Below are 27,008 nucleotides of genomic sequence, written 5' to 3' on the forward strand. Positions count from 1 at the left end.
ACCAATATGAGAAGAATTTACTTCTTACCAGAAGTCTATGACACCCCGTTACAGAATGTCACAGAAAGCTTTCATGGAAATAGATCTCTCCTTAGCCCTCATACACTCCTGCAGATATCCTTAAGTGCACAGTCTCCAAGATCTAGATAGAACACCCCACACTCTTCAGTCCACCTCCAATGAACCCAAGCTCGTTGGTATGTGACAATTACATAGAAAAGATAAGAGGCTCCAATAGTGTAAAACCCACGGTTTATTGAATAATTTAAAAACAATTGCACTTACAACAGATAAAGAAAATACGAGCCTTAAGTCTGGTGCGCCGGCTGAACACACTCAGACAAACCCGTCCTTCCCGGATCTCCAACCACAGACACGAGGTGACGTCAGCGCGTCGCTCCGCCCTACGCGTTTCGTAATAGAGTTGCGTCGTCTAGGGCAGTGGTCATCAACTCCTGTCCTCGGCCCACTAACAGACCAGGTTTGCAAGATAATTGAAATACATTACAGGTGATGTAATTTGCTGCTCAGTGATTGCCTTATTCTAGTCTGCATCTCCCCAAGGTAATACATAAAACCTGGCCTGTTAGTGGGCCCTGAGGACAGGGTTGATGACCACTGGTCTAGGGGCACGGGCGGCGCACTGCGTCACCTCCCTTTTATGTGATCGCCGTCTGACCAGGCCTTGCTCTGAGCTCCCAATTGCAAGCAAAGGCCCATTATGCTAATCCTATGCTTGCAAGATCTGCCGCTAGCAGCTTGCATAATGCTGTCAGTACTGGCTGTACACATGTAACAAATATATTTCACAAACGCATTAAAGTGCTGTGCCATAATCCAGCTAAAGTATGTAATATTAAGTCCACAGAGAAAAACAGGTAGACTGAAAATCGATCACGCATCCGGGCCAGCATGGCCACGGTGCAGAAAAAAACATGTATTATCAGCCTCACTCACTCTGCCAATCCAACAGCGGAAGTGATTCAAATCAAAACATTGGGGACACTACTATTCAATACATCATGTGCCTTGCAATTTAAAGCATTTTTGCAATATATTTAAAATTTTATATCAAATGCGTAATCAACGGCAGCATTGATCAAAGAATGACGATGGCAAAATAAAAATGAAGTTAAAAATTGTATACAAATAAAAATCTCTGAATTCATTTTACGTTTACACCAACTTCCCAAAGTTCATTCAGACATTAAAAAACAAGAGAGCATCACTGTTAATAGAGGTATTACTAACTGTATATATCTATTCCGGGGCATGGGCTTATAACATTCCTAATAATGGGAACCCCACACGTACCAAAAAGACTAGATTTTACAAATGTGTTTATAAGACACTTGACAATAAGTGTGTTTATAAAAGCACTTGACAGTAACAATATTGCCCAAAGAAAAATTTATTTAATACTAATCGGATTCCCAAAAGGTTAAAAATATTGGAATATATTAAAAAAAAAAATAAAAAGAGACAAAATTTGTGGAACTTGCCACCTTTGAGGTGTCACGAACCAGTGTTCCATTGGAAGTTTTCCCTTTTCTTATTCTTCTTGTTGTGACAACTGGAAATTTTTGAGATTTCCCATTACCTTCTGTCTCAGTGTCATTGGTCACCAGGACAAATGGAAAGGGTGAACCTCCCAAAAAACTGCAATAAAAATGTAAAAGATATCCGGTTAGCTTATCCACATTCAAGAGCGAAAAAATGTGGTTATACATACACGTAGAGTTATAAACCTCAGACATGAAACATGAACAAAGCATATTTATCTATAGTGTGTCTCAATCCAGAGTACTAAGTGTCTGTTCTGTCTGCTGCCTCGTTCCTTTGCTATCGGCATGAATCTCTTCTGTCAGGTGTCCCTGACACAAAGGTAAAAAGGTGACAGGGGAACGACCTCCATTTCAAATCACATACGTTTCTTTGCTGTGCGATTTGAGCCCATTAATTTTGTATGGGCTCAAATCGCACTGCACGAAAAAGGTGCAGGCTGTTGTGGGGTGATTTAATGCGATCTGCTGTGGGTGTCAATTTTAAATTAACATGGTTTGATATTAATTCGGTTTGGGAAATGCACAGGATTCGCGGCGTTTCCCAGAACCGCATATATATGAATGGAGGCTTAGATAAAATTTATTTCATCTGTGTATCACCTGGGGCCAGTCACTTCACTGGGTGTGAGTGTTTACAACCTTACTGTATACAAGGCAAAATACAGTTATTTTTATTGTGTACCTTGATCAATCACCATGATTGCTATTAATTTTTTACGTGATTTTCTTTTTACTTTTAGTTCTGCAACTTTTTTGTAGCTCTCCCAAGCCTGCTTTGAGATTTGCTGCAGTCCGAACTCTTAACAAGGTATGATTGCTGTTCTCGTGCCTATATGGTTGTCTTTAGGTTAAAGAGGAAGTAAACTCTCCCACTCTGATGCTTCTTTTCATTTAGTCCATTATAATAAGTAATTATCAAACTATAGCCACTGTAATCCTGCCATATTACTTACTGTTTAAAGAAACCTTAAAAAACTTGTCTCCAGGGGTAAGGCAGCTCCATCTTAAGTATTGTTTTCTGAGTCCACAGTAAGAGTGTATTTCCACCCTTACATTGAGCACTTCCTGTACTGTTAACCAAGCCTCCTTCTCAAGCCAATGTTTCTATGGCAACTCTGCTTCCCTGTTCATAGCTGACTTGTTTTATTTCATAGTATTTACTTGTGCTGATTATCTAGTGTTTGCCTGTGTGAGTCCTATCAGCGTCAGCTGATAAGACTGCAGTAATGCTGTCCCATGCCCTGCTTTACACTGCATGTGATGTCACATGGGTTGTAGGAGGAAGCTCTGAGTGATTATGATAACAGACAGATGAGCACGTAGAGAGTGTGCCGTAAAACGGGGGAGATCTGGGCATGCTCAGTGATGTCATTCTAAGGAACAAAAAGGATTACAACAATACTAAGCAAATAAGGAGATATCTACAAGCAGTGTTCATTAGGGTTTTTTATGCTAATTTACATTGGACAAAGTTGTGGGGGAGAGTTTACAACCACTTTAATGCTTACCCCAGACATACTGTACGGAGCTCTGACTAACTATTGCATCTGTAAATGTGCCATAGAAAACTAAGCTGCAAAAAGTCATTGTGCCACATTCATGAGTAAGGCACATGCATGCACTGATCTACACCATGCAATCCAATCCGTGATGTTTATTGCACCTTGCTATTATTCTAAATGTCTATTTTATCCAGATAAAACCAATTCAATACATTTCAGGGTTATGTGGACTTTTCAGCAAAATATTAACATAATATGAGGCATATTGGAACCCACTAAAATCTCAGCCATATATTTACTTTATTTTGAGCTGTTTGCTGTGTTTACATTTTTATTTAGGTGGCGATGAAGCATCCATCCGCAGTTACTGCATGTAACCTGGACCTGGAAAACCTCATTACTGATTCCAACCGCAGTATCGCTACCCTGGCCATCACCACTTTGCTGAAAACTGGTAGTGAGAGCAGCGTTGACAGACTAATGAAACAGATTTCTACTTTTGTCTCGGAGATCTCTGATGAATTCAAAGTAAGAGAAGAGCCAGAGAGCAAATTTTAAATAAAAATTAGGAGATGCACAAGTGATAATATTTTGATAAAAAATGTTAAAAGTGGTACATGTACATGTACAGGATTTATGTATTTGTTTACGTTTTTATATATATTGTGTTTTTCAGGTTGTGGTTGTACAAGCAATCAGTGCCTTATGTCAGAAGTATCCTCGCAAACACACTGTAATGATGACTTTTCTCTCCAATATGCTTAGAGATGATGTAAGTCGTAATCCAGGGTCTCTCTGAGAATCTAATCTTAATTTTTGTTATTGTTACATTAAAGGTGGTTGTTTTTTTTGTTTTGTTTTTTGCCTTTAATGCTTTTAGGTCCTGCAGCATGGAATTTTGCAGCTTTATACAGTTATACATAAAAGTTTGCATACCTTCTGAGAATTGGTAATATACAGTATAAGCAGGCAAAACACATTTCTTTTATTTCTTATGGGATTCATATTCAGCTTTAGGTCGTAACAGAATTGCACAATCCTAAAACAAAACATGGCAACAAGTAAACAAATGAAATGACCCCTGTTCAAAAGTCTGCATCCCCTTCGTTCTTAATATTGTGCGTTGCCCCCTTTAGCATCCTGTTGTCTTTTGTAATAGTTGTCTATGAGGCCCCAAATTCTTTCAGGTGGTAAAGCTGCCCATTCATCTTGGCAAAATAACTCCGGGTCATGCAAAATCTTTGGTCGTCTTGCATGGACGTTCCCAGAGTGGCTCAATGATATTAAGGTCAAGAGACTGATGGCCACTCCAGAACCTTCACTTTTTTTCAGCTGTAACTACTGGAGGTTAATCTTGGCCTTGTGCTTAGGGTTATTGTCATGCCGGAAAGTCCAAGAGCGTCCCAAACGGCTTTTGTGCAGAAGAATGCAAAATTGTCTGCCAGCATTTTCTGATCCATTTTCACAAGATTTCCTGTGCCTTTTAGAGCTCACACACCCCAAAAAACATCTGTGAGCCACCACCATGCTTCACAGTGGGAATGGCATTCTTCCCCTCCAAGCATAGCGCTAATGGTTGTGGCCATAAAGCTCAATTTGGGCTTGTCATTCCAGATTATAGTGTGCCAGAAGCTGTGAGGTGTATCGGGGTGTTGTCGGGCATACTGTAACCAGGCTTTTTTGTGGCATTGACGCAGAAAGACTTTTTTTTTTCTGGCAACTCGACCATGCAGTTAATTTTTGTTTAAATATTGTCATAATTGTGCTGCTTGAAACAATCACGCTGTCTTTTTTTTTTTTTTCCAGAGCAGCCTGTATTTCTCCTGAGGTTTCCTGTGGATTTTTCTTTGTATACAAAATTCTTCTGGCAGTTGTGGCTGAAATTTTTCTTGGTTTGGTATCAAGAGATCCCTGAATTTTCCACTTCTTTGTACATCTTTTTCCATCTTTATAAAGTTCCATTACCTTGTTATTCAGGTCTTTCTACTGTTCTTTTCTGCTCCCCATGGCTCAGTATCTAAACTGCTCAGTACATCCACGTGAGAACTAAACTCATTGACTATTTATACACAGACACTAATTGCAATTTAAAAAGCCACAGATGTGGTAGATTAACTTTTAATTGCTATAATAATCTGTGTGTGTCACCTTGTATTTCCGTACCAAAGACAAAATTTCCAGGGTATGTAAACTTTTGATCAGAGCCATTTGGGTGGTTTCTCTGTTATCCTGATTAAAAAAGGAGCCAGACAACTATGTTATGATAAATGGCTTCATATGATCATCAGCCTTAAAAAAAACGAAACAGTCTTTTAGCATGTTCAGTCGTATTTTCAATATCCATGCCAAAATGTTACAATTTCTACCAGGGTATGCAAACTTTTGAGCACAAATGTATGCCTGCATGAATGAGGGCAATTTAGTAAATGTGAGAAGCATTTTCCTTAGTTTGGTTTAGGTTTATAAATGTGCCATAATAACGTTTGATTTGTCCACTTTCTACAGGGAGGCTTTGAGTATAAACGAGCTATTGTGGACTGCATAATCAGCATTATAGAGGAAAACCCAGACAGTAAAGAATCTGGACTAGCCCATTTATGTGAGTTCATTGAGGACTGTGAACACACTGTGCTTGCCACCAAGATATTACATTTCTTGGGCAAAGAAGGCCCTCGGACACCTAACCCATCCAAATATATCCGTTTCATCTTCAACAGAGTGGTGCTGGAGAATGAGGCTGTCAGAGCAGGTAAGTGTGAATGAACAGTCAGCTATTTGGCATAATGATTTTTACCATCCCTCCCCTTGCTAATAGTATACTGTATGTGCAGAAAGATGCAAGTTCTTTGTAAGTGTACATAGACTGTAACCTAACCATCTACAGCAGCTTTGGCACCAGGGACCGGTTTCTCGGCAACCAATTTTCCCAGAGTCCTGGGGGGGGGGGGGGTGTGCGAGGTTTGGGGAACGGCTATTCATGGAGTCTGTCCTCGGCCCCCTTTCCCTTCACATCACAGCCCCCTTTACATTACAGTGCAGCCCCCTTAACATCACAGTGCCCCTTTACATTAATGTAACAGGGCTGCTCTGTAAAGGGGCACTATAATTTAAAGGGTGCACTGTAATGTAAAGGGGACTCCTCTGTAAGGGGGGCACTGTAATGTAAATGGGGGCTGGGAAGTATTGGGGGACTTCACTGTAAAGGGGCACTGTAATTGCAGTGCCCCTTTACAGTACAATCCCCTTTATATTACAGTGCCCCTAGCTATCACAGCATCCTCCATCACAGTGCCCATGCAGTCTGCCCCCCTTTCCTCTCTAACATGACAGTTCCCATTCTAAAGTCTGGCTTTCCTGCACAGGACTTGTACCTTTTGGCAGGGCAGATGCTGTGATCAATCTGTGTGTCCCCTCCCACCCACCCAACAATGTCATCCTATCAGCAGGGCAGGGGGTGGGATGAGCTCTCCATTCCGATCTGCAGCTCCTCCCTCCCCGCTGATTGAATTACATCATTGGGCGGGCGAAGGGGCCGGGAGAGGACAAACGGGCATGGCCACACACCAGGAGGTGAGCGGCGACCATGATCTGTGATAGCCCTGTGTGGACCATGGTCGCCACTCATCTGCTGTGTGGCCCGGTCATCAACAGGCCGCGGACCGCCACTGGTTCGCAGCACAGGTGGTTGGGGACCCCTGATCTACAATATGTGCAGCTTGGGAGGTGATTACTTTATATGGATCCAGACAGCTGCTCATACAGTACATGAGAACAGGAAGAGGACTTTCAGCTAATTACTGACTGCTCACTCTTGAGAGGTGGGTTGTACAATAAAGTTTAGATGCCAATACTAGTGTATCGTAGATTTAATTTTAGACCACTTGTTTTGTACTTTTCCTGACATGTAAAAATAAGCAATTTTTGTATTTTTATCAGCTGCTGTTAGTGCATTGGCCAAGTTTGGTGCACAGAATGAATGTCTCCTTCCCAGCGTACTGGTACTTCTACAAAGGTAATTTCTAAACACGGGGTCATCAAAAATTGTTTTGTTTTTATTTAAAGTGCAACCAAACCCCAGGACAAAAATATAATATAAGAAAAACAGAAATGGAAGGCGCGCCCACCTAGTGCATTGCCAAAGATAATCTAACCCTTTCATGACTAAGCCTATTTTTGAGTTAAAATCCATATTTTTTGCTCGAAAATTACTTGGAACCCCCAAACATTATTTATATATATATATATATATATATATATATATATATATATATATATATATATATTAAAATATATATTTTTAGCAGAGATTCTAGAGAATAAAACGGCGATTGTTGCAATATTTTATGTCACACGATATTTTCGCAGCTGTGTTTTAAACGCAACTTTTTGGGAAAAGGGACACTTTCATGAATTTAAAAAAAATAGTACAATTAGCCCAATTTTTTTGCATAATGTGAAAGATAATGTTACGCCGAGTAAATAGATACCAAACATGCCACACTTTATAATTGCACGCACTCGTGGAATGACGACAAACTACGGTACCTAAAAATCTCAATAGGCGACGCTTTAAAAAAAAATCCCGGTTACCAGGTTAGAGTTACAGAGGAGGTCTAGTGCTAGAATTATTGCTCTCGCGCAAGCTTGCAGGGACGGGGGAGGGGCGCTTTAAAAAAAAAAAGTTTTTTTCTTATTTTAAAATTAATAAATTGTTTAAAAAAATAAAAATGTATCACTTTTATTGCTGTCACAAGGAATGTAAACATCCCTTGTAGGGATGCACCGAAATTTCGGCCGCCGAAACATATCGGCCGAAAATGGTGTTTTCGGCAAAATGCCGAAAGGAAAATCTTGCCGATAATGGGGCCGGGGCCTGTGCGGGGCTCCGCCCCCTGGTGCCGCCCATTGCACGGGTGTTTTCCTTGTCCGTCCCCAGTCCTCTGTCCTCCTTTCGTCCCGTCCGACAGTGCAGTGATCTCCGTGTGTCACGGAGCTGTGCATTGAATTGCCTGGGCGGCTGCAGTAACAGTGTCCCGCCTCCTGTGACAGACGGTACACTGATCCAATGGCGGGACATTGAATCAGTGTGACGTGATTACAGGAGGCGGGACATTGTTACTGCAGCCTCCCGGGCAATTCAATGCACAGCTCCGTGACACACGGAGATCACCGCTCTGATCCGGGCATGGGTAAGGCTGCATTTAGACACTGGCAAGCTGCATTAGGGGGAAAGAGTGTGCCCAGGGCAAGCATTGCAGAGTTTTGTCTGCAGCTAAATCACACGTTTTTTGTGGCCACAGTGCTGCTGCATTCAAAAGTCATTTGTTTGCCTCTGAAACTATCCACCTCTGGCCACTTGTGTGAATGTAGCCATGCTATATAACACCAGGTCACAGTACTCCCTTTATTGACCATATAATAAAAAAATAATAATAATCTTGATTTTGACTCAGCTAGGTTTTTATCTCCATGTGATAGAATGGGGAAGGGTTAAGTTATTGCTAGTAGAGGTAACGATATGAGCATTCCCAATAGAAGTCTGTTGGAACGGAACCAGGTAGCTTGCTTGGGGCCAGTTCACACCAGATGCAGTTCCGTGTGCTTTTTTTTTTTTTTTTTTTGCACAAAATGCATGCACAGTGTTTTCCATGTCTTCCAATGGCTCTAGTTCACACCATGCAGTCAGTTTCCGCACCGGAAACTGACTGCATGGTGTGAACTACAGCCATTGGAATACATGGAAAACACTGCATGTATTTTTATCAGGCAGGCTGCATCTGAGGGGAACTGGTGAGGCTGCTTTGATCTCCTGCACCATGCCTGCAGTCTCTGACCATCTCCTGTACCATGCCTGCAGTCTCTGACCATCTCCTGTACCATGCCTGCAGTCTCTGACCATCTCCTGTACCATGCCTGCAGTCTCTGACCATCTCCTGTACCATGCCTGCAGTCTCTGACCATCTCCTGTACCATGCCTGCAGTCTCTGACCATCTCCTGCACCATGCCTGCAGTCTCTGACCATCTCCTGTACCATGCCTGCAGTCTCTGACCATCTCCTGTACCATGCCTGCAGTCTCTGACCATCTCCTGTACCATGCCTGCAGTCTCTGACCATCTCCTGTACCATGCCTGCAGTCTCTGACCATCTCCTGTACCATGCCTGCAGTCTCTGACCATCTCCTGCACCATGCCTGCAGTCTCTGACCATCTCCTGCACCATGCCTGCAGTCTCTGACCATCTCCTGTACCATGCCTGCAGTCTCTGACCATCTCCTGTACCATGCCTGCAGTCTCTGACCATCTCCTGTACCATGCCTGCAGTCTCTGACCATCTGCTGTATGAAAATATTTTTTAAAAACAGTAATTTTCGGTATCGGTGCTGTTTCGGTATCGGTTTCGGCCTAGTGTATTTTTCATTTTCGGTATCGGTTTCGGCACCAAAAAACCCATTCGGTGCACCCCTAATCCCTTGTGACAGTAATAGGTGGTGATAGGCACTCTTTAGGGAGGGATCCTCCTTTACACTCCAAAGCATTCAGATTGCCGTTTTCAGGGATTCTGAATACTGTATATATTTTTAAATCCTGGCGCCATTGGCAGCCGAGTAAACCGGAAGTGGCGTCATGACGTCGCTTCTGTGTTTACAATTAGGAGACTGGAATGAAGCCTCTTACGGCTTCATTCCAGTCCCTCCCTAGCCGCCAGAGGCATCGGATTGTGCGTCGGTTCTCCTGATTGAACGGGAGCCCCGGTAAGAGCGGCAGGAGCGGGGACGTCCCCTCCCACTTCTTCGGCATAACAGCCGAGCGGCTTTTAGCCGCATCAGTTGGTATGGCTCGAAAGCCAATCGCCCCCTCTAAAAATCAGTACCGGGATGATGCCTGCAGCTGCGGGCATCATCTCGGTATAACCCCCGGAAGCCGAGTACGCACATCTGCTTATGCTCGGTGGCAAGGGGTTAATAATATAAATGTTTTCTCACAAAATGCAACTAACAAAAGGCCATAAAAACAATGCATGGACATGCACAGAACACGGGGTACATCTAACACATTTTGGGGGCACACCCTCTTTCTCTGAACTAGGCTAAAAAAATTTATAGATGGTTGTTTACTAGGGCTTAAATTTGGCGTCTGAATTTGGTTTCTTTTTCTGGATGTTTTTTTTTTTATTTTATTTTTTTTTTATTTTTTTTCCACCTAGTGATCCTGCCAGTAACACACTTCCTGTCCAATGGTGACAATGCTCAGTCACAGTTCTGTATCTATAGAGAAGCATTGTCACCCTAGGGCAGAAAGTGTGTCAGGACTTCCCATCCTCATTATAAAGGAGGATGTGTTCTGTAGTCCTAACACACTTCCTGATAGAATTGTTTGAGATAAAAATGCAGAGTGCGCTGACTGACCTCTGTCGGGATCGGCCTGTAAAGGCAAGCTGAGGACAATTGATTAGTCAGCAGTATTGCCTGTAGGCTCTCTGCAGCTGATGTGTTTCCCATAACTGACTTACCAGTCCTTGTTGTGTGCTGTGACTTTATATAAAAGGGGACTTCCTGACACAGGAGCACAGCTTTGCTTACTCATGTTAGAGCATTTCCTCCTGATGACTGGTGGTCTTATTACTGGTGTAAAATGATTTAGAAACCCAGGAATCACAGACTGCATGAAGCAGAAAAAAGGATATTGTTACACTGCAGCTTTCTCATTGGCAAGGAGAACAGTGGGAAGCACAGCAGGGACAGGCAGCAGTGCCTCTCACACTACAGATATACACTAATCAGCCATAGCGTTTTGACCACCCACCTAATGTTGAGTAGTTTTCCCTTTTGCTGCCAAAACAGCCCTGACCTGTTGGTAGAGCTCTGAGGCTGTAAGCACAGAAGTGCCTAGACACCCTGATGTTTCTCAAGAGGCATTTAATGCAGAAGGTATTACTTGGGCACATATGTTTTAGACCCTGGATGTTTCATTAAAGAGAACCAGTCACCCTCAAAATCATCACGTATGTGATGATGGGGAAAAAAGGGGAAAAAAATAAAATATTTCAAATTGCACCCAAGAAGGCCCCCCCCCCCCCCCCGCCCTTACATACACGTACGTACAAACCTAAATGCACACGTCGGGGGCACCTACACGCAAAAAAGATGCGTTTAAGCTAAAAAAAAAAAAATGTATACACTGGGGGTTTAATACTACTTAACCACTTGCTTACTGGGCACTTAAACCCCCCTCCTGCCCAGACCAATTTTCAGCTTTCAGGGCTGTCACTCTTTGAAGGACAATTGCGTGGTTATACAACACTGTACCCACATTTAATTTTTATCATTTTTTTCCAACAAATAGAGCTTTCTTTTGGTGGTATTCGATCACCTCTGGGGGGGTTGTTATAAAAAAAAAAATGAAAAAAAGACCGAAAATTGTGGGGGAAAAAAATACAAAACAGTTTTATATTTTGTTATAAAATTTTGCAAACAGGTAATTTTTCTCCTTTATTGATGTATGCTGATAAGGCTGCTTTGATGGGCACTGATAAGGCGGCACTGATGGGCATTGATAGGGGGCACTGATAGCTGGCACTGCTAGGTGACACTGATAGTCAGCACTGCTAGGTGACACTGGTGAGGCATTGATTGGCACCACTGGTTGGCATTGATAGGTGGCACTCGTGGGCATTGAGAGGTGGCACTGATGTACACTGGTGGGCACAGATTGGTGGCACTGGTGGGCACAGGTGAAGTGGCTGTGCCTCTTCCTCTTCGGGAGGAAGCCAGTGATGTGCTTTTTTGTCCTCACGCTGTCAGAATTTTTTTTTTACAGATCTGTTCTGTTTACATCACGTGATCAGCTGTCATTGGCTGACAGCTGATGGCGTGATAAGGGGGCCGGGATCAGCCCCTTACTCCGATCTGTGATCACCCGAGTCTCATTGACTCAGTGATCACAGCGTGCACCGTGCAGGGAGCATGCAAAGGAGAGGACATCTATTGACGGCCTCCCGGCAATATAGGTCCGCGTTGTAGCCATCATTTGGCTATAATGCGGACGAGAAGCGGTTAAAGTAAAAGGTTACTCTCTTTCCTATCGGAGCCTTTTCAAACAGGGCCACATTACCTGGTCCTCTGTTCCTACATTATCCAAGTTTTACCGGATGAGCATTCAGACCTGAACTGATGCAAGCTTCGGCTGCAAGAGATTTCAACTGTTATTTGAGTATTTTCTTCTGGTTCTTTAACACCTTCTCGCCCACTCTGGCACCCCTTTTAAAAAGCCCTGAGCACCAGCGGGTTGGAAAGATCGACACATAATGTGACCAGTGTGATTAGATGTCACAGTGGTTACATGATTTGGAGCCAGTCCCTTTTAACTATCGATCATTCGCGGCACAGTGGTCTAGTGGTTAGCACTCTCGCCTAGCAGTAAGAAGGGTCGCTGGTTCGAATCCCAACCACGACACTACCTGCCTGGAGTTTGCATGTTCTCCCTGTGCTTGCATGGGTTTCCTCCCACACTCCAAAGACATGCAGGTAGGTTAATTGGCTTCTGTCCAAAATTGGCCCTAGTATATGAATGGGGACCTTGGATTGTGGGCTCCTTGAGAGTAGGGGCCGATGTGAGTGTGCAATGTACAGGGATAGGGACAATTGTAGACACTCGCTGAACTGGATGGACTGGTGTCTTTATTCAACCTTACTAACTATGTAACTATGGACCAAGAGTCGTTTTTCACAGCTTTGTCTCTGTGCTGGGAGTGCTCGGTAAGCACACTCTCAGCAGAGAAATATGTGCTAGGCAAAAGGATTAAACATCTGCGTTTTCTTGTTGGCAGTACCAGGTTGCTATGTTGCTCACGCTTTAGTTTTGCTTGGGTACATCCCATATTGTATGAATACCAGTCACATTGCAGAACACAGGTCCCTTCCCTCTGTGTGGCTTTCTCATTTCCTATTGCTTTCTTGCTTAAAAAAAAAAATAAATAAAAAAAAAGCATGAAGTCTCATGGAGCGGGTGGAGTTTATATGGGTATGCTCAAGGGGTGGCCCTAGTAATAATTGTGCTTCACATCTTTGACTGTCAGAGGTTTGCTTTTTGCAGGCTGAGTAATACTGCTTGACAAAAAACTTGATCTTATAACTATATCCAATATAAGAGCATACATTGCAATTGAGAAGGAATTCACATTTCTTTGGTCCTGCTGCTTTGGAACTGTCAGTCAATGTAGCAAAGCCTCTTACTGTCAGTGATGACTAATCCATCTATCACAGGGTTCAGCAACCTTTTTCTACTTAGGAGCCGGATTCAATGTATGTGAATGCATGGAGAGCCGCATTCACCTGCTAATAAATGAAGATAACATTACACAGCCCCTGCATCTCTGGCCTCTTTTACATTACATAGCCCACTGCACCTCTGAACCCCTTTACATTACACAGCCCCGCACCTCTGAACACCTTCAAGTTGCACAGCTCTGAAACCCTTTATATTACACAGCCCCCCCCCCCCCCCCCTGTGTAAACACGGAGGGATGTGGCACTTAAAATTTGTCCCTTTTTTTAATAAAAAAATTCTGATCACTTTTATTGCTTGACCAAATCCCTCCTTTGCAATTAAAAGCATTCAAACACCAAGTTTGGTTGTTTTGAATGTTGTAATTTTTTTTTTTATTTGGCGCCTTTTAAGTCTTCTGTAAACCAGAAGTGATATCATGACATTACTTCCGGGTTACTAGATTCAATACCAGATTGAATCCGATTCTGACTTCATTCGGGTCTCCAGCCAGCCTGCGGATGTCCTGGGTGGTCGCTCAAGCCTCCCAGTGGGACGGGCGAGCCGGGGGGCGAGGGATTTTGTCCCCTACCCCTTCCCCTGCCACTGCTTGGAATAACAGCCGAGCGGCTTCTTGTTGATTTGCCCATATGATAAAAGGAGTATACACACGAAGATTAGGAAGGTAGGACATTAAAAATGTTTCTTCTTGAGTTCTTACACAGGAGAAATCAGATAGCAGCTCCATTTTAAAATTGTGGGAGAATATTAGTTATTTGAATTGTACTAGTTTGTGTTATTTGCTGCTTCTTGAATTGTTTTAATATGCCTTACAGGTGCATGATGGAGAGTGATGACGAGGTCCGGGACAGAGCCACGTTTTACTTCAACGTACTAAAGCAGAAACAGATCAACCTCAGTTCGGCCTACATTTTGAATGGTTTGTGATGATTACTTGTTTGTTTATCATTATTCTTATTATAAACGATTTTATAAAGCGCCAATAGTTTACGCAGCACTTTACAATATAGGGGGGGGGCCGCACAATTACAGTACAGTTCAATACAGAAGGGACAGGGGGGGCCCTACTCATAGAGCTTACATTCTAAAGGGAGGGGGTGGTGGTACAAAAGGTAATAGATGCGGGGAGTGATTTGATGGGGTTGACTCGGGGACAGTTGTTAGGTGGGTGTGGGATAGGCTTCCCTGTATAAGCGATTTTTCAGGGATCTCCTACAGGTGGACAGGTTATGGGCTGATGGGACATACTGGGGCAGGGAGTTCCAGATGATGGTAGAGGCTTTGGAGAAGTCCTGAAGGCGAGCATGAGAGGCGGTAAAAAGGGAGCTAGAGAGGGGGCAGTGCTGGGGGGAGCGGAGGGGACGATTTGGGAGATATCTGTATATGAGTTTGGTGATGTAGATGGGGGCGATGTTGTGGATAGCCTTGTATGTTGTGGTTAGCATTTTGAATTTTATACGGTGGGGTAGTGGAAGCCAGTGAAGGGATTGGCAGAGAGGGACAGCAGTCATAGATCGGTTAGTGAGGTGTATTAGTCTAGCAGCAGCATTTATAATAGACTGAAGGGGGATAGCCTGCGTAAGGGTAGGCCATTAAGGAGAGAGTTGCAGTAGTCAAGGCGGGAAATAATCAAAGAGTGAATAAGTTGCTTTGTGGTGTCATTAGCCAAGAAGGGTTGAATTCTGGAGAAGTCGGGGAGGTTAAGGTGGCAGGATTTAGCCAGTGATTGGATGTGGGGGCTGAAGAAGAGGTCAGAGTCAAAGATTACACCCAGCACCCTGGCATGTGTGGAGGGACCGATGGTTGTGTTGTTGATCTTAATGGTAAAGTTGGGGGGGGGGGGGGAATATAACAAGCTCAGTTTTAGAAAGTTTGAGGAAGGGCTGTGACATCCATACCAGAATGCTATTCTGTAAGTTTGAGATCCGTGAAGAGATCAAGGGGGTGAGTTGAGGAGTGGAGAGAGAGATCTGGGTGTCATCGGCATAGAGGTGGTATTGGAAGCCATGGGAGGTTATTAACTGGTCCAGGGAAGCGTGGTATAGAGCGAGAGTAGGAGGGGCCCAAGGACAGAGCCTTGGGGTACCCCAACAGAAGGAGGAGATGGAGTTGTAAGTGACACTGAAAGTGCGCTGAGATAGGTAGGAGGAGAACCAGGATAAAGCAGAATCACGGAGGCCAAGGGAGTGAACTTTTTTGAGGAGGAGCGGGTGGTCAACTGTGTCGAAGGCAGCAGAGAGGTCATGGACAAGGCATTCAATGAGCTTGGAGGCAAATGGGAGCAGGGAGATGGGTCTTGATTTTTAAGTATGGGAGTAACCAGTGCATGTTTGAGCAGGGAAGGAAAGGTGTTGAAGGAAAGGGAGAGGTTGAAGATGTGGGTTAGGGAGTTTAGGATAGAGTGGGAAGGTGGTCGCAGTAATTGTGAGGAAACAGGTGGTGAGGTGGGCCATGGAGAGGAGTTTATCAACTTCATCAGTGGTAACTGGACAGAAGGACGAGAGTTTTGAGTGTGTTGTTGGGCCTTATGTGTTGGGTAGGGGATGAAATTCAATTCGCAAGGCGATATTCAGCATTCAGTCGATTTTGCTTTTGAAATGGTTGGCAATCTGTTGAGCGGTAAGCAAGTTGGTGGGTGGGGGTGTGAAGTAAGGAATTAAGGGTACAAAAGCTTTGACGAAGTTTGTATGAGTCTTTTGATGAGAGTGTTGTAGTAGGTTTGTTTAGAAGTGTGGAGGCAGAAGTTGTATTTGAGAAGGGCAGATTTGTAGAGGGTAAAATCTTGCATGGATTTCGATTTACGCCATGCTCTCTCAAGAGCACGGCTGCGTCTCTTGAGACTTCTGGTTTCATCTGTTTGCCAGGGTTGTGGCAGATAGGGCCTGGTTCTGCATATAGAAAGAGGAGCAAGTACATTTAGGGAGGATGACAGCGTGTTGTAGATGTAAGTGGTTAGGTCTGGGCAGGACAGGGGTGCGATTTTGTCGTAAAGGCCATCAGTAGCAGAATGAAGAAGGGAAGGGTTGAGGTTGCGAGGGTTTCTGCGGGTAGTGGTTTATGGGTTGGCGGCATGGGAGGTAGGAGACAAGGAGAGTGTAAAAAAGGAAAAGGTTGTGATCAGAGAGAGGAAAGGGTGTGTTAGAGAGGTTGCAGGGAGTGCAGCGATGGGAGAATAGGAGGTCGAGAGTATTGCTATTGGAGTGAGTGGTGGTTTGTGTCCATTGTGTTAGGTTAAAAGAGGAGGTTAGGTTGAGAAGTGGTTGCAGTATTAACATTGATTGGAATGTTAAAGTCGCAAGTATAGACAGCAGTTTCAGATTCTAAAGCCGCGTACACACGGGCGGACTGTCTGTCCAACTTAGTCCGCTGAAACACATTTCAGCGGACAGTCCGCTCGTGTGTGGGCTTCAGCTGACTTTTTCAGCGGACAGTCTGGCGGACTAAGTCTTTCGGAATTTCCGTAATATTGTCCGCCCAACTTTGGTTTCAGCGGACAGTCCGCTCGTGAGTAGGCAAGTTGGACGGACTAAGTATGGCGCATGCTCAGAAAGGATTTACACGGCGAAAGGTTGCATTGCTGTGTATTGGACGTCCTATTTCTAGTCCCGTCGTACGTGCTGTACACGTCATCGCGCAAGCTTTCAACGGACTGTCTGTTCATCGTGTGTGGTCAAGTCCGTTCATTCAAAAGTAGGACGGACTGTCCGTCGGATTGTCTGACGGACTTAGTTGGCCAGACAGTCTGCCCGTGTGTACGCGGCTTTAGGCAGAATTAGAGTTCAGTTAGGGAATGTAGTCCAGTGTTTAACCACTTCAGCCCCGGAAGGATTTACTCCCTTCCTGACCAGAGCACTTTTTGCGATTCGGCACGCTTTAACTGACAATTGCACGGCCGCGCAATGTTGTACCCAAACAAAATTTACGTCCTTTCTTTCCCACAAAGAGCTTTCTTTTAGTGGTATTTGATTACCTCTGCATTTTTATTTTTTATACTATAAACACAAAAAGAGTGACAATTATTTATATATATTGTAGACATGTCACTGGAGAAGTGATCGAGGGGGTGTACATCTCACCTAGGTTGCTACACAGTGTGAGATGGTAAATCCAGGATGGATCAGTTTCTCAGCAGCGATATGCTGCTGAGTTGTTATTTAATTTTGCCGGGCCTGGGTTTATATGGAATGGCAGGTAGGTTTGGTAGAGGGACCTGTCATTCCACATCCCCCGATCCAGTTCTGGGTTTGGGATCAGGTGAGCTTGGATCCTAATTAGCCTGGGAAGCTAAAGGCTCTGTAGGGTCTGCAGGTGATTGCTTCTCAGCCAGGGAATGAACAATCTGTGTGTTGAAGGAAGCTGCAAGCACAGCCACTGCTGGAGCTAAAACTCACCCTGCGATATCCAGGCGAAAGACGCTGTGTTTGTAAGTGTCAGATAGGTGAGCAGAACCTGTTAGTAAGCGCCCAGCCGGGCTAGGACTTTTATTTTTGTTGTACTTAGAAAGCACGGTGTTGCTGTATATTTTGTTTGCTGGACTGTTTGTACCACGAATAAACGCCAAGATCTGCTTTATCAAATTCCAAGTCTGCTGTGAACTGTGTCCAAACACACCCTACCCCGGGAAGATCCCTTACAATTGGTGTTCGAATGCGGGCAAAGTCGGTTGCTAGGGGCAACGGTGTGGACAGACTTGGCTACAGCTGCTTATGTCTTGGGTGAAAGCTGCAATGACACTCCAGGAACAGTCCAGCAACATGGAGGAGATGCTGAAGCAGTTTATGCAAGTGAGTTTGCAACAACAGCAACGACATGAACAGTCCATGGCTGCACAACAGCAGGCTCAGATAGAGGCCAATAGACGACATGAACAGTCCATGGCTGCACAACAACAACTTATTGAGCACCTGATAGCAAATCGAGAGGCGCCTGTGGTGATGGGAGCCGCTCCAGAGATTTTTTCTGGGAGAAGGACTGTGCAGAAAGCGCTGCAAAAGATGACTGCTGAGGACGATGTTGAGGCCTATCTAACAGTATTTGAGCGCGTGGCTGAGCGAGAGAAGTTACCAGCCGCTGAGTGGGCAGAGGTAATTGCGCCCTATTTAACAGGTGAACCTCAAAAGGCCTACTATGACCTCAGTGAGCAAGAGGTTAAGGACTATACTCGGCTAAAAGAGGAGATGCTTGCCCGACTAGGAGTTACTACTGCAGTCCGTGCCCGGAGGGTACGCAACTGGAGCTACAGTCTGGACAAATCAGCGAGGTCCCAGATGTATGACCTAATCCATTTGGCAAGAAAGTGGTTGGAGCCAGACACTTCTACTCCTGCACAAATCCTAGAGAAGGTCGTGATGGATCGCTACCTCCGAGCCCTTCCTACTGACTTGCAACGCTGGGTGGGACAAGGTGATCCTAAGAATGCAAACGAACTTGTCAACCTTGTGGAGAGGTTCCAGGCGACTGAGGACTACCTCCGTGATGTTCCTGAAGCATCTTCACCTCCCCGGAGCGCCAGATCTGTGCCGTCAGCTGGTAAGAGACTTCCATCTATTGGGGGAGTGTGGAGGGGTGCTGATGGGGGGAAAAGGGCTCAAGTGGTGTCTCAGGGACAAAAGACTGGTGATGGTCCCGGGTGGCTAAGGGGCTCTGAAAAGGACTCCTTGCCAAAGAGACCAGGCCCTATCCAGTGTTGGAGATGCCATGAGGCGGGACACGTGTCGGCCCATTGCCCTCTTACCTCTGAACCCATGGAATGTGACGCTAGCCGGCGTCAGTCGCTATTTGCGGAACCATCTTGTGCTGCAGTTCCTGGACTAGAGACTGAACCGCAAATCTGCGATATTACAATCAATGACTTTCCTGTTAAAGCGTTATCGGACTCAGGAAGCCTTGTAACCTTGGTGCATGCTAGCCTGGTGACTGGGGACTTAGAGTCTAAAAAGCATATGAGTGTTGTGTGCATACATGGTGATACAAAAATGTACCCTATAGTGCTGGCTAAAGTCGGGACTGAACAAGGCACCGTACAATATGAAGTGGGTGTGGTTAAAAACCTCATGCATAATGTAATATTGGGGCGCGATTTTCCATTATTCTGGGCTCTCTGGGAAAAAAGAAAAATCCCCAAAAGGAGTGAGGATACCTCTAAGGGGGTTGCCTTGTCCACTGTGAATGATAAAAGTATGCAGGATGAAAATGATTGTTTTCCTTTACAGGTCCTGGCTGGGGAGGAGGAGGCTCCTCCCACTGAGCAAAATATACTAGACTTAGAGGTGTCTAGAGATAATTTTGGGGCTGCACAATTACAGGACCCCACTCTCAAAAATGCGAGAGAGCAGGTTGCTGTAATGAATGGGGTACCTCAGGAACCAGATGCTGAAAAAAGATTTCCACATTTTTCGGTGACTAATGATCTTTTCTATAGGGTTAATAAGGTTAAGGATGAGATTGTGGAACAGCTTCTGGTACCTAAGCCGTACCGGCGTCAGGTGCTTGACATGGCACATAACCATGTTCTTGGGGGACACTTGGGGACTGACAAAACGCGAGAGAGGGTTCTCCAGAGGTTTTTTTGGCCGGCCATATATGATGACATTAAAAAATACTGTGAGTCGTGCCCCACATGTCAGGTTAGTGCCCCAGTGTCACATTTTCGCAGTCCTTTGGTTTCGCTCCCTATTATAGAGGTGCCTTTTGAGCGTATTGCCATGGATTTAGTGGGTCCCATTGTAAAGTCAGCTAGAGGACACCAGTATATTTTGGTAGTCCTGGATTATGCGACCCGCTATCCTGAGGCTGTACCCTTAAGAAACACTGCATCTAAAACAATTGCACGTGAGTTGTTTTATATGTTCTCTAGGACTGGGATCCCCAAAGAAATCCTAACTGACCAAGGTACGCCATTTATGTCGAAAGTAATGAAGGAATTATGCAGACTATTTAAAATCTCACACATCCGTACCTCTGTGTACCACCCCCAGACGGACGGATTGGTGGAGAGATTTAATAAAACTTTGAAACATATGTTGAAGAAAGTGGTGGCAAAAGATGGTCGTGACTGGGATCATTTATTACCCTACCTCATGTTTGCTATTAGGGAGGTGCCCCAAGCGTCCACAGGGTTCTCACCATTCGAGTTGGTCTATGGTCATCACCCTAGGGGTCTACTAGACATTGCAAAAGAGACATGGGAGAATGAGTCCACCCCATACAAGAGTGTTATTGAGCATGTAGCACAAATGCAGGACCGTATAGCCACTGTAATGCCCCTGGTAAGGGAACACCTCCAGAGAGCTCAAGAGGCCCAAAGTAGAATTTACAACCGGTCCGCAAGAATCAGGACATTCAACCCAGGCGATAGGGTCCTTATACTAGTCCCCACTGTTGAGAGTAAATTCTTGGCGAAGTGGCAAGGTCCTTATGAAATTGTTGAAAAGATCAGTGAGGTGAACTACAAGGTGCACCAACCAGGTAGAAGGAAGCCTTTCCAAGTTTATCACATAAACTTGATCAAGCCCTGGAAAGACAGGGAATCCTTGGGGGCGACAAATACTGTTAATAATTTGTCACAACCAATCCCTCCAGTCAAGGTAGGTGATACTCTATCAGTGTCACAGAAACAGGAGGCTCAGGAATTTCTACAGAAAAACAAAAACAAGTTCTCTGACCTCCCAGGGCGTACACACCTCATCCATCATCACATTGAAACTGAGCCTAGAAGCAGAGTAAACCTTAAGCCCTATAGGATACCCGAGGCACGTAGGGAAGCCGTATCTGCCGAGGTAAAACGTATGCTTGCTCTGGGGGTAATTGAGGTGTCACAGAGTGAATGGTCCAGCCCAATTGTGCTAATCCCAAAGCCCAATGGAACTTGGAGGTTCTGTAACGATTTCAGAAAGTTGAATGAGATCTCCAAGTTCGATGCGTATCCTATGCCCAGGGTAGATGAGTTGATTGAGAAGTTGGGTAACGCCAGGTACATAACCACCCTCGATCTCACAAAGGGCTATTGGCAGATTCCACTTTCTGACGAGGCTAAAGAGAAAACTGCTTTCTCCACCCCTGATGGGCTATTCCAGTATGTAGTGATGCCGTTCGGGTTACATGGAGCGCCTGCAACTTTCCAGAGGTTGATGGACTTGATTCTGCGACCACATCGTGATTACTCAGCCGCCTACCTCGATGATGTGGTAATTTTTAGCCCTGATTGGGAAAGTCACCTCTGTAAGGTACAGGCGGTGTTGGATGCCATAAGTGATGCAGGGTTGACCATAAATGCCGAGAAGTGTGCTCTAGCCCTAGAAGAGGCCAAATATCTGGGCTACATTGTTGGAAGAGGATTGGTTAGGCCACAGCTAAATAAAATTGAGGCAATACAGAATTGGCCTAGACCCCTGACAAGGAAACAGGTTAGAGCTTTCCTGGGTATTACGGGTTATTACCGTAGATTTGTGCCGAACTTTGCCTCAGTTGCTGCTCCGCTAACTGACTTGACAAAGGGCGGAAAGACAGCAATGGTCACGTGGACCCCAGAGGCCGAGGAGGCTTTCCAAAGCCTTAAGTCTGCCTTGTGCCAACCACCTGTGTTAGTCACCCCCGATTTCAGGCGAGAATTTCTGGTCCAGACAGATGCCTCTAGCACAGGCTTAGGTGCAGTACTCTCACAAGTAGTGAATGGTGAGGAGCATCCGGTGACGTACTTGAGTAGAAAACTAACCCCGGCCGAGAAAAATTATGCCATTGTGGAGCGAGAATGTTTGGCAGTGAAGTGGGCCCTAGAATCTTTAAAGTATTACTTGCTAGGCAGGAAATTCAAGTTGGTGACAGACCATGCCCCCCTAACATGGATGAAGTTAAACAAGGAGAGAAATGCAAGAGTGACTAGATGGTTTCTCTCCCTACAAAACTTTAATTTCACTGTGGAACACAGGCCAGGGAAATTACAGGCAAATGCTGACGCATTGTCAAGGGTAAGTTGTCTGTGGGGACAAAAGGCTCAGCCCTCCGGTCTGAAAAAGAGGGGGGGGGATATGTAGACATGTCACTGGAGAAGTGATCGAGGGGGTGTACATCTCACCTAGGTTGCTACACAGTGTGAGATGGTAAATCCAGGATGGATCAGTTTCTCAGCAGCGATATGCTGCTGAGTTGTTATTTAATTTTGCCGGGCCTGGGTTTATATGGAATGGCAGGTAGGTTTGGTAGAGGGACCTGTCATTCCACATCCCCCGATCCAGTTCTGGGTTTGGGATCAGGTGAGCTTGGATCCTAATTAGCCTGGGAAGCTAAAGGCTCTGTAGGGTCTGCAGGTGATTGCTTCTCAGCCAGGGAATGAACAATCTGTGTGTTGAAGGAAGCTGCAAGCACAGCCACTGCTGGAGCTAAAACTCACCCTGCGATATCCAGGCGAAAGACGCTGTGTTTGTAAGTGTCAGATAGGTGAGCAGAACCTGTTAGTAAGCGCCCAGCCGGGCTAGGACTTTTATTTTTGTTGTACTTAGAAAGCACGGTGTTGCTGTATATTTTGTTTGCTGGACTGTTTGTACCACGAATAAACGCCAAGATCTGCTTTATCAAATTCCAAGTCTGCTGTGAACTGTGTCCAAACACACCCTACCCCGGGAAGATCCCTTACAATATATATATATATATATATATATATGTGTGTGTGTGTATATATTTATTTATTTTTTGTTCCTCAGTTTAGGCCAATATGTATTCTACATATTTCTGGTAAAAATAAAATCGTAATAAGCATATATTGATTGATTTGCGCAAAAGTTATAGCGTCTACAAAATGTGGGCGCTAGCGGGGTGGTTTTAACCCCCGCTAGCGGCCGAAAAAGGGTTAAACCCGCCCGCAAAGCGCCGCTGCAGCGGCGCTTTGCCGGCGGTATTGCCGCGCTGTCCCATTGATTTCAATGGGTAGGAGCGGTTTAGGAGCGGTGAATACACCGCTCCTTCACCGCTCCAAAGATGCGGCTAGCAGGACTTTTTTTCACTGTCCTGCCGGCTTTCACACTGGAGTTAAAGGGGCCGGTTTTTTTCAGGCGCTACACAAGCAGCCTAACTGGGGGGGGGGCAGGGGCTACAACACACATGACAGCGATCACTGCTCTTGGTGACCGTGGACTCGATGTCCGCAGGACCCACAGTCACGGAGAACACGGAGGGCTCCGGCAGCACCACTTCTTAAAGGGGACGTACCTGTACGTCCTTTTGCCCACTAGCGCCATTCTTCTGACGTATATTGGTGTGCGCTGGTCAGGAAGCGGTTAAGAGAAGAGTGGAGTCCATGCAATTACCAGAGAGTATGAGTCAGGTGGGAAATCGCAGACAGGTAGAGCGACTTTGTGTTGCAGGGAAGATCTATGCAGTTGCCAGAGGGTATGAAGTCAGAGTATTTATTTTTATTTTTTATTTTATAATCTTTCTATAGTACACTTACCGGTCACTTTCACCTATTTATTTATTTTTAACTTATTTTGCTTTATTATTGCTGTAGTGGGCTGCGCCTGTTTTATAAATTTGTGTTTTGCAGGTCTTACAGTTTCTGTGCTGGGACTAGAGAAAGCCTTGCATCAGTATACACTGGAGCCAACAGAGAAACCATTTGACATGAAATCTGTCCCACTCTCCACTTTGCCTTTCTTGGAGCAGAAAGCAGGTAAATGCCTTTAGGTCCTTGATGAAAAAAGTTTGTACCCTAAGCTGTTACACAAGAACAATGTACAGATTAAGAGCACCTTACCGCTTGGTTCACACTTATTCAATGCCAGACATCACAAGTGATTTGCTCTGCAGATCACATGCGATGTCTGTGTAATTCAAATTCAGCCATACAGTTTATATGACTGAAATTGCATTCACACCAAAATGGTGCAGGACCCTTTTTTTTTTTTTTTTTTTTGGTCCGCAGTGGAATCTGAACGCATGGGTGTTCAGACCCATGCAATTCAATCCCATAGTTCGCACAGCATTCTGCACACCGATTTGGGGGTCTTACTTTATATTTCCAATGCAATACTCCCAACGCACATGTACCTGCACAAACGGCTGTATCTTAGATTGGTGCTGAAATGACCAGCGGCTGAAACCGACTGAAATCATGAGAAGGAAGTGTCACCAACACGCCAGGATCTCCAAAATTGTGTCCAAAACTTTAATCACATACGTTTTCAGAGCTACGCAGGACCCCTTCATCAGGCATATGACAAATTGTGATATAAATAGTCCACTATTTAAAGGACCATTCACCAATCCTTAGCCTATGATGCCATTGGATGTCAGGGGGTGGACTGGGGGTTATTTCCTCTTTGCACTGACTAGTGACTGGTTGCTTCCATTTATTTTTTGATGCTATGTGATTAAAGTTTTGGACCCAATTTTGGAGATCCTGGTGTGCTGGTGAAACTTCCTTCTCATTAACTCTTTATCAACACCCGCAGCGTTTTGCAGATGTCGGTGTGAACTGCCTGCTATTCAGATGCCATGCGGGTACCGGCACAGGAATCGCGGTGGTTCCCCCATCGCACCAGTGTGAACCGAGCCTTATGGGGCACCATTAGTCTACGCAAAGTAAGCGCTTTTGCTTCAGACTTTATGGGAATGCAAAACCTATGGCAATACAAACACTGTTTGAAGCAGTCACAAGGAGGTAAAATGCACCTGTCATTGAATTCTTAAGTGTTTCAGCCCGAGTTCACACTGTAGCGAACACAGACATCGCATTTGATTCGCACACGCAATGCGGTGCCAATCACATGCGATGTCTGTGCAATGCGAGTTTAGCCATACGGTTATGTGGCTGAAATTGCATTGGATTCACACAAGAAAGGTGCAGGGACTTTTTTTCCGGCACTGGAATCGCATCGGATGGGTGTTCAGATCTGATTCTTGTCCGAATCCACAGTTTGCAATGCGATCTGTGAACCGATCTGGGGATGTCATTAATGTTGTATTGACCCCCAAAGTGTTTCACAGAAGGCATTGTGCCTGTGGGAGAGATGCGATGAGGGAATCGGTGCTGGGTTCATTCTGGTTCCCACATCGCTACAGTGTGAACCCAGGCTCAAACTGATATCAAACGTGTGCATTAACAGAAGCCTATTTACACAGGCCCTAACAAAGTAAGGAGATTAACATCCCCCAGGCTTCCCAATCTACTGTCCTGGGCCACCCTCCTCCTGGCAGCATTTGAGTCTGTCCAAGCTCCAATGTATTGAATCCATTTTGGAATAAGGCTATAACATAACAAAATGTGGAAAAAGTGATGCGCTGTGAATACTTTCCCGATGCACTGTATGTGCCGACGCATAAAGTCTTTAAAGAGCAAGCATGTAGTATTCATTACCATAGTGAAATGACATACAGTCTTGTATGATGCTCATCTGATCTGTTTGTCTCAAAAATAAAAAATAAATCTCTTTAGGATTACGAAATGTTTACATGTAATTTAATCTCCATTAAATGTAGTGTTATTTCACACAAGTTTTCCTCATTAAGTTTTGCTCTATGCTAGATCTTACTCCAGTGGCCACCAAGCAACATGTTAAAGCAGCACCTGCTCGACAAGACATATTTCAAGGTAAACCTACAAATTCTCACTCCTCAAATAACTGTGATAATCATTTTTATTTTATATTCCTAACAGAGGTTTGATAGTTTTTCTTTTTTATTGTGAACTGGTACGGCTGAATTCTGAACAAATTTATACATAGTAGGTTATGAACAAACTCTTTTACCTGGCAAAAGATCTTTGACACGGCATAACCAGGAAAGTGATACCACTTTCTGTTAAAGCTGGACTCCGGGATTAGCAAATATTGTCTATATACAAGAGGCATGTGTATTCTTACTTGAATCTTGGGGTGCTGTGTGTATCATTCCAGAACTGTGCAGTAATCCAATGTGAAACTTTGCCTCTATGAATTTCCTATAACAGAATAGGGTCACTGCTGCGCTCTCTCCTAGTGCAGGGTGGCCAGTGTTGTCTTTGCCCCTCCTCCTGTAGTTTTCAGCAGGCAGCCTGTAATTGGAGGAGCTGCTGAGCCCCTCCCACAGCTCTTCTCTCTGTACAGGTTATGCCATGTACGGAGATGATGTCACTGCTACTTTTACAAGCTAATATCTGAGTTTGGTGTGCAGAAAGTGCATTTTATATCCTTTATGGCTGTTCCCTCCCTAGCTCATCTGCTGGATTGACAGTTAAGGAGCAGCAGCACAGTTTCTCTCTGCTCCCCCTTCCTGTAAGCACGTTCTTGTGACAGCATTTGTGTTGTGCAAGTACCTGGAAAGTGTCAGGAACATTTTTACACCAGGCATGACCAAAGTCTGGCCCGTGGGCCAGTTGTGGCCCACGTTCTGTTTTAAAATGGACCCCCCTGGTAATTTTGTATGTATATATGTATGTGTATATATATATATATATGTGTATATATATATATATATATATATATATATATATATATATATATAATCTCTTTTGTGGCCCCCATACCGTATTTATCTGTCTCAGAGGGGACAGGAAGGGGGCAGGGACGAGTGCCATCAGATTACATACAGGAGAATCTCCTGTTTGCTCGGCGGCATCTGTAATAGGAAGTTCTGTCTCCTGGGCTGTCATTAGACGACTGTTCTATCTATCATAGGAGGCAGGAC

General features: G+C 44.6%; 1 protein-coding gene across 1 annotated transcript in view; it reads left to right on the forward strand.

Moving 5' to 3' along the window:
* COPG2 (coat protein complex I subunit gamma 2) overlaps window positions 1–27,008 on the forward strand; it is a 77,398-nt gene that overhangs the window by 41,587 nt on the left and 8,803 nt on the right. Inside the window, exons 11-18 of the mRNA XM_077472178.1 lie at window positions 2,306–2,373; window positions 3,407–3,595; window positions 3,744–3,839; window positions 5,573–5,816; window positions 7,004–7,079; window positions 14,168–14,271; window positions 23,890–24,015; window positions 25,870–25,935. Of these exons, the coding sequence (XP_077328304.1) occupies window positions 2,306–2,373; window positions 3,407–3,595; window positions 3,744–3,839; window positions 5,573–5,816; window positions 7,004–7,079; window positions 14,168–14,271; window positions 23,890–24,015; window positions 25,870–25,935 (969 nt within the window). The remainder of the gene's footprint in view (window positions 1–2,305; window positions 2,374–3,406; window positions 3,596–3,743; window positions 3,840–5,572; window positions 5,817–7,003; window positions 7,080–14,167; window positions 14,272–23,889; window positions 24,016–25,869; window positions 25,936–27,008) is intronic.

Source organism: Lithobates pipiens, unplaced genomic scaffold (genome assembly GCF_037356315.1).
Source record: "Lithobates pipiens isolate NorthernLeopardFrog02 unplaced genomic scaffold, aLitPip1_a1.2 Scaffold_8, whole genome shotgun sequence".
NCBI classification, from domain to species: domain Eukaryota; kingdom Metazoa; phylum Chordata; class Amphibia; order Anura; family Ranidae; genus Lithobates; species Lithobates pipiens.